General features: G+C 42.7%; 1 protein-coding gene across 1 annotated transcript; it reads right to left on the reverse strand.

Annotated features, from left to right (window-relative positions):
* Window positions 1–4,251: 4,251 nt before the first annotated feature.
* Window positions 4,252–5,933, reverse strand: LOC148573116 (uncharacterized). The gene is made up of 2 exons (XM_088505678.1): window positions 5,309–5,933; window positions 4,252–4,256 (listed from the first exon to the last, which is right to left on the reverse strand). The coding sequence occupies exons 1-2, from the start codon at window positions 5,931–5,933 to the stop codon at window positions 4,252–4,254; spliced, it is 630 nt and encodes a 209-aa protein (XP_088361804.1).
* Between the last annotated feature and the right edge of the window lie 3,065 nt (window positions 5,934–8,998).

Genomic DNA, 8,998 nt, shown 5'->3' on the forward strand with positions numbered 1-8,998 from the left:
ATTTTCTAAGTTAAAAAGTTGCAGAATTTACAGATTCAACCCTCAATCTTCCGACGGACATAACTTCCTCATTTTAAATCGTTTTTCACCCGTTCTTCGAACGGCATGGACATCCCGGATCCAATTTCATTTCTAAACAAATTTGGCATAAATCAGAGATCCGTAGTCCAAGTTATGTCCCGTCAAAGTATGCCCAAAAACCATGTTTTCATACAAAACCATAAAGTGCCATTTTCAAAATAAGCCACTTTCAACTCTTTTCAAAATCAATCAAAACATGCCAATTTCAACCCTTCTCCTTAAAATCATTCAAAATGTGCCAAAATCAACAACAAGCCATCCTCAACTCACACATTGACATTTTACCAAAATTCCCAAAACCACCTCTAACCATTCTAATACTTCTCAATCAAATGGCTAAAGGACAAACACAATATCATGTCATACGTCCTTCCTCATCCTAATTTTCAATAATACCATTTCCAATCAACCATCATTATACATGATCAACATCATACTCACCATCAACATGGTACCTCTCATCAATTCAACCTCAATCATCCATCAAGCATATATCACAACATGCATTTCTTATATATCACACAATCAAGGCATCAATATTCATAATCACATATATGAACACATCATATATCTCAACCATTCAACAACACCAACAATTCAATGCCTATCTTAGGGCCTCTAGCCTAAGTATTTCCTACTACATTACATATTAGATACGGGAAACCGAAACCATACCTTAGCCGATTTCCCAAGCTCAACCGGAGCACTTCCAAACCACTTGTCCTCAAGCTCTCAAGGTCTAATATGTATGATCAACATCATACTCACCATCAACATGGTACCTCTCATCAATTCAACCTCAATCATCCATCAAGCATATATCACAACATGCATTTCTTATATATCACACAATCAAGGCATCAATATTCATAATCACATATATGAACACATCATATATCTCAACCATTCAACAACACCAACAATTCAATGCCTATCTTAGGGCCTCTAGCCTAAGTATTTCCTACTACATTACATATTAGATACGGGAAACCGAAACCATACCTTAGCCGATTTCCCAAGCTCAACCGGAGCACTTCCAAACCACTTGTCCTCAAGCTCTCAAGGTCTCAACACCTCCAAGAACAGATTTTATCACACAAAACCCTCTTCCAAGCTTTCCAAAATCACCAATCAAGCTCCAATATTCACATATACACAACCTAAGCCACAATCATCATACCCATACACAACATCTCAATACCCAAACCTCATAGAACAACAAATTACACTAGGGTTGAGAATCTTACCACACCCAAGGTCCAAGGAGACAAGATTAACCTTCTCCTTCAAGAGAGTTGGGTCCTATAACATCAAAGAACCCAAAATCTCAACATTTTTGCTCATGAAACTCGAAATCAAGGGCTGGAATTTCGTACAGTAAAACGTGGCTTACCTCAAGATTGATTGTATGGGTTTTGTAGAGCTCTCCGCGGTGAACGCGTGGCCGCAAACGGAGCGCTAATCGGAGCTCTAGATCAAAAGTTATGGTGGTTTGAAGATCAACCAAGGGAGAGAATTTGAGAGAGTGTTCTTCCCTCCATAGCCTCCATTTCAGCGTGTTTAGTGTGTTGTGAGGAGAGAGAGTGCTGAAAACTAGGGTTTTAGTTTAGTTTAGTTGGGCCAAGGGCCCACTTTGGGTCCGATTGGACCGGTTTGGCCCGTTCGGTCCAATCTTGGTCCGTTTTCTATAAAATTGGTACCGAAATTCTCATCTCAATTTCCTCTATCATATTAAGCCATAAAAATAACATTTTTGGCTTTCTAGAATAAATTCTCATTTATGGGTTAATCAGCCGTTAATTAACCGGGTCTTACATTCTACCCACCTAATTGGGAATTTTGCCCACAAAATTCAAAATTCAAATTCAATTACCTGAGAATAAGTGTGGATAATCCGTTCGCATCTCCGACTCAAGTTCCCAAGTGTGTTCCTCAACACCGCCTCGACTCCAAGCCACTTTGACTAATGAAACCTCTTTTCCACGCAACCGTTTGATACTAGTATCATCAATTCTAACTGGAGCCACTGGAAGCGTCAAATCTTCCCTTAACTGAACCAATTCAGGTTCTAACACATGGCTAGCATCAGGAGTGTACTTCCGAAGCTGCGACACGTGAAACACATCATGCAGGTTCGAAAGATGAGGTGGTAGAGCCACCCGATACGCCACCGGCCCAATCCTCTCCAGGATCTGAAATGGACCAATGTATCGAGGATTCAACTTCTTTGCTTTAATCGCTCTACCTACTCCTGTGGTCAGAGTAACCTTCAGGAAAACATGATCTCCTCCCTCAAATTCCAAGGACTTCCGCCTTTGATCGGCGTAACTCTTTTGGTGACTCTGCGCCGTAAGCATCCTCTCTCGGATTTTCTTCACTTGTTCAATGGTCTCAGCTATCATCTCCGGCCCCAACAAGCCTTTCTCTCCAGCTTCATACCAACATAGCGGAGATTGACATTTCCTCCCATACAATGTCTCATACGGAGCCATTCCGATGCTCGCATGGTAACTGTTATTGTATGCAAACTCCACTAATGGCATATATCGATCCCAACTCGCCGGTTGATCCAAAACACAAGCTCTCAATATATCCTCTAGGGTTTGGATCGTCCTCTCGGATTGACCATCTGTTTGAGGATGGTAAGCTGTACTTAAGCTTAATCGGGTTCCAAAAGCTTTCTGAAATGCACCCCAGAATCTCGAAGTAAAACGAGGATCTTTATCAGAGATTATAGTAGCAGGTACACCATGGAGTCTCACAATCTCCTTTATGTATAACCGAGCTAGCTCCTCGAGGGTGTAAGTTATCCGAATGGGCAAAAAGTGAGCTAACTTCGTCAGTCGGTCCACAATCACCCAGATAACATCAAAACCAGTCCTAGTCCTTGGCAATCCCGACACAAAGTCCATCGCAATACTCTCCCATTTCCATTGCAGAACCTCTAAAGGTTGCAACATCCCGGAAGGTCTTTGATGTTCAATCTTTACCTTTTGACAAGTTAAGCACTTTGAAACATGTTCCGCCACATCATTCTTCATACCTGGCCACCAAAACATCGCCTTTAAATCATGGTACATTTTAGTACTTCCCGGGTGAATGGAGAATCCACTTTTGTGTGCCTCCTTTAAGATATCTTGCCTCAAAGTACCAACATCTGGCACAATGATCCTACCCTTGAATTTCCATAACCCATCTTTTTCTTCCGACACTCTCCACTGTTTTCCTTGCTCGATAGCCGGTAACACCTTCCATAACGCTTCATCATTTTCATGAGCCTTTAGGAGTTTGGACTTAAAGTCACTCGAGATTTCTAATCGGCTCAAGCACAAGGTTCCGGATACTTCTGGAACACTAATTTTTAGACTCTCGAATCCTTTGAGCAACTTCTCCTCTTGAAGCATCATCCAAGCCGTATATAACAATTTCCGACTTAACGCATCCGCCACTACATTTGCCTTTCCCGGATGGTAATTCAACTCAAAGTCGTAGTCTTTCAATAATTCCATCCACCTCCTTTGCCTCATATTAAGCTCTTTCTAATCAAAGAGATATTTCAAGCTCTTGTGATCGGAGAAGACTTGGAACTTAACCCCATAGAGATAATGCCTCCACACCTTCAAGGCGAACACAACCGCAGCGAGTTCCAAATCGTGCGTAGGGTAACTAACTTCGTGAGGTCTCAACTGTCGTGAGGCATACGCCACCACATTATAATGCTGCATTAGCACGCATCCTAGACCCTTTAATGAGGCATCACAGTACACCTCAAAAGGCTCGTTCGGCTCAGGTAACACTAACACAGGTGCAGTGGTCAACTTTTTCTTCAATGCCTGAAAGCTCTCCTCGCACTCAGGAGTCCAAACAATCGGAGTGTCTTTGCGAGTTAACTTTGTCAACGACAAGGCTAATTGCGAAAAGCCTTTGATGAACCTTCGGTAATAGCCAGCTAAACCCAGAAAACTCCTTATCTCAGTTACTGTGGTTGGTTGCCTCCAATCCATCACAGTTTCTACCTTAGTTGGATCTACGACTATTCCCTTCTTACTCACCACGTGACCCAAAAACTTCACCTCATCCTTCCAAAACTCACACTTAGATAGATTCGCATAGAGTTTCTTCTCCTTTAGAATCTACAACATGGTCCTCAGATGTTCCGCATGCTCTTCTTCAGTCTTGGAGTAAATCAGTATGTCGTCAATGAAGACAACAACGAATTTATCCAAAAACGGACGGAACACTCTATTCATGTAATCCATGAATACTGCAGGAGCGTTCGTCAACCCAAAGGACATTACAGTGTACTCGTAATGACCATAACGAGTTCTAAAAGCGGTCTTAGGGATATCCTCACCCCTCACCCTTATCTGGTGATAACCGGATCGCAAATCGATCTTGGAGAAAACTCCAGCTCCTTGTAATTGATTCATGAGATCATCAATCCTCGGTAATGGGTACTTATTCTTTATGGTGACCTTGTTCAGCTGCCTGTAATCCACACAGAGCCGCATACTTCCATCTTTCTTCTTTACCAGTAACACTGGAGCACCCCACGGGGAAACACTTGGTCGGATAAAGTTCTTACCCAACAATTCCTCTAACTGAGACTTTAGCTCGGCCATCTCTAACGGTGACATTCTATAAGGAGCACTTGAGATTGGTCCCGCCCCGGGCACCAATTCAATAGCAAACTCGACCTCTCGGTTAGGTGGAAATTCCTCAATATCATCGGGAAACACTTCCGGAAACTCACACACTATCGAAATCTGATCCAACCTTTGATCATCACCCGAAACACCCGCGGTTAACAACAGGATACCCTGGCATTCAATTCCAGAACAGTTCACCATCATCGAATTCAAGTAATAATCATTTACCACGACTAGCCCTTCTGTATCTTCCGGCATAAAGTACACTGACTTTGTAGAACAATCAAGCAGGACATGGTCCTCAGATAACCAGTCCAATCCCAAGATAAGATCAAGACCGATCATCGGTAAGCAGATTAAATTATGGACAAAATCACGCTGCTTGAACCTAAACGAAACTTTCGGGCATCCTAGCCTAGTTACCATGGCTTCATGGGTAGCATTATATACTTTTAGGTCATAACCTAAGGTTACGATCTTCAATCTTAACTCATGGGCTTTCTCGAATGCAATGAATGAATGCGATGTTCCTGAATCAAATAAAGCATTTAAAGTTTGACCAGCCATTTCAAAGTTACCTCGAATGAGTGTCTCGGATCCTTCTGCACCCACAACTAAGGTGGTGAACACTCGACCAGTTTGTTGTGCTTTCCCAGCACCTTGCTTCTGGTGCTCCGGACACCATGGGAGCTTATGTCCTGCCTTTCCACAATTGTAGCACAAACCCCATCCGGCCTTGCATGGTGCTCTCGGATGGTGACTTCCACACCTAGTACAAACTTGATCATTCTGAGGTTGCTTCCCAAACCTTTTCCCTTGGGAGTTGTTGTTGTTGGGCCTCCTAAAGGAACCTCTTCTCTTGAAAGGCGGACCTCTAGGTGAAAAGCTCTTCCCTCGGTTCTGTGGAAATGATCCTTTGTGACTTCTCTTCTTAGCGGCTGCCCTCTTCACACACTCTTCAGCAACCCCACACTTGTTCACCAACACAACGAAAGTTCTGATCTCCATTTGTCCCTGAGCTCCATTTCTGTCATTGCCATGGTTGTTCATCTGTTGACCAAGAGCCTCAGCAGTGGCTTGCATAGCGGCAGCCATGTTCTCCAACGCAGTCATAAAGTTCACCGGGTCATTAGGGTTATTCTCCGGCGCACGAGCATTAGTACGACCTCTCCCACGGCCTCTACCGCGTACATGAGACGCCATCTGGTTCCTATACACACCAAACAATCGATATTAAGTTGATCAGTCTCAATATCGGAAGTTTAGTGCTTCAAAGTCCCAAATGCATGCTCATGAACGTTTATGCCAACTATATCAAGTAGATATACTAACAGCACATAACACACATACAGAGAATGCACAGAAGCATAGTCAGTCCATTCCTCAGGCTCTACAGGAACGAACTGCTCTGATACCATAATGTAACACCCCACCATACAGAGCCTTATGCTTAAGTCATAATTCAGAGATGGCAAGGTATTATGACCTCTAAAACAAAAATTTAGTACGTATAGTAGTATGAATAATTGATTATAACTAGGAGCCTTTATAGAAAAGGGGGTAAACAAAAAATTGTAACTCGAAAACGCAACACTCCGATCGATAACGCAACGAGCAAAGGATAAGCGAACGCGAGATAACATATATGCAAAGGAGTGTCAAAAACAGGAATATCAAGACTCAAAATCCGGCCGCGAAGATAACCGGTTCGAGCATAGTAATATATACAAATAATAAAATAAGGAAAACCCCAAAGGAAACCCAAAGGGACACAAATACAGAAAACCTATTCTCCAAAATCCCCTCTAGAAGGAGTCATCACAGTTTGTATTATTTAATGGAGATAAAAGTATCTAAACAAGATATATAAATCAAAATAGAGTCCCGAGAACAAAGGATCTTCGCTAATCCAGAGGTCTCCAGCATGCCTCAACGAGAAGCCTCGCGTCCTGCATCTGAAAACCACAAAATCCGCATGGGTGAGAACCAGAGGTCCCCAGTACGGTAACAGCTTCGACATATATAATACATAATAATAGAGGAAAGCCAAAGGCAATCCTAGAACTTCCTCCAGATAATATCAAAGCTTATAAACAAGCTAAACCGTAAGTGGCAACTGACTAAAGATTCTCCAGTCTAACTAATACTTCCCTTTCCAATTCCTTCAGACCTCCCAACCACCAGCAGGAGTATAATATAGCAAACACAGTCATATCAAACAAGAGATTCACAAATAGGAACAGATAAGGCATTTAGACAATTAGCAAGTAATATGCAGTCAAATAGGCAATCTCAAACAATTCATGTAGTATGCTTATGATGCATGCCTGTCCCTAGTGGCTGATGATATCATCTGTCGGTTATAGAGCCAACCCGACAAGTCCTGGTAGCTAACCATTGGACTGTCCCTCTGTCGTGCATCCCCAACTCGAGTTATACTCATCATAAACTTGATCATAATCATGATCCATATCCATCACCCTCACTGGTGAATATTTATCCATCACCATCACTGGTGAATATTTATGGGGGCGAGCTCATCCGGGTCTTTCACAGTGCCCGGCCACACTTACGACATTGGGTTAACAGAGCTTCGAGTCTCAACCTGGAGCACATGGTGGCTAGCCATTGCTACTACCCAGGGAAACCCTCATCTCCAATGGTGGAAGTGCAACATTCACAATTCATTCAACAGCATATATGCATTTATACTTAGCCATAAACATGGCTCCGCCGTCACACGGCAATAATCTAGCCATCCGGCTCACGGTTAAATCCATAACCAGCCAATTCATTAACATTTACGGCCCTTCGGCCCATGGCATAACAAGCACTCCCACCGCCATTCTCCGCATCTCACATAATCATCTTTGATCCTCAATGATCATTCATTTTTTCCCTTGCTTCACTCGCAAGTTACCACATTCACTAGCCCTTTTTCTCATGCTAGGTATATCATAATGATTTAAGACATAAGTGGTGAGATCGGAGGCTTAGAAGTATGAAATTTGGCTTTTAAAACTCAAAAATCAACTTTGGGATGAAAACGGGGCCACGCGTACGCGCACTCCACGCGCACGCGTGGATGGCCTTAAAAACTTCTCGACGCGCAAGCGTCATACGCGCGAACGCGCGGATTGAAAATTAGCCAAACGACGCGCAAGCGTCAGCCACGCGTACGCGTGGGTGCTCTTGCGCCCCAGGCACAAAACTGGCACAACTCTGGCACAACCCTCTGGAAAATGGCTGGGCATTGGGTGCAGCAGATTCGGCGCGCCCGCGCACATCACGCACACGCGTGGATGGCGCTTTCTGGAAGAACGGCGCGTACGCGCCAAGTGCGCCTACGCGCGAGGGGTCATTCTGCTAATAATTTTCTAAGTTAAAAGTTGCAGAATTCACAGATTCAACCCTCAATCTTCCGACGGACATAACTTCCTCATTTTAAATCGTTTTTCACCCGTTCTTCAAACGGCATGGACATCCCGGATCCAATTTCATTTCTAAACAAATTTGGCATAAATCAGAGATCCGTAGTCCAAGTTATGTCCCGTCAAAGTATGCCCAAAAACCATGTTTTCATACAAAACCATAAAGTGCCATTTTCAAAACAAGCCACTTTCAACTCTTTTCAAAATCAATCAAAACATGCCAATTTCAACCCTTCTCCTTAAAATCATTCAAAATGTGCCAAAATCAACAACAAGCCATCCTCAACTCACACATTGACATTTTACCAAAATTCCCAAAACCACCTCTAACCATTCTAATACTTCTCAATCAAATGGCTAAAGGACAAACACAATATCATGTCATACGTCCTTCCTCATCCTAATTTTCAATAATACCATTTCCAATCAACCATCATTATACATGATCAACATCATACTCACCATCAACATGGTACCTCTCATCAATTCAACCTCAATCATCCATCAAGCATATATCACAACATGCATTTCTTATATATCACACAATCAAGGCATCAATATTCATAATCACATATATGAACACATCATATATCTCAACCATTCAACAACACCAACAATTCAATGCCTATCTTAGGGCCTCTAGCCTAAGTATTTCCTACCACATTACATATTAGATACGGGAAACCGAAACCATACCTTAGCCGATTTCCCAAGCTCAACCGGAGCACTTCCAAACCACTTGTCCTCAAGCTCTCAAGGTCTCAACACCTCCAAGAACAGATTTTATCACACAAAACCCTCTTCCAAGCTTTCCAAAATCACCAATCAAGCTCCAAT

This window comes from Arachis ipaensis, chromosome B2 (assembly GCF_059453495.1).
Source record: "Arachis ipaensis isolate K30076 ecotype BB chromosome B2, ASM5945349v1, whole genome shotgun sequence".
Lineage (NCBI taxonomy): Eukaryota > Viridiplantae > Streptophyta > Magnoliopsida > Fabales > Fabaceae > Arachis > Arachis ipaensis.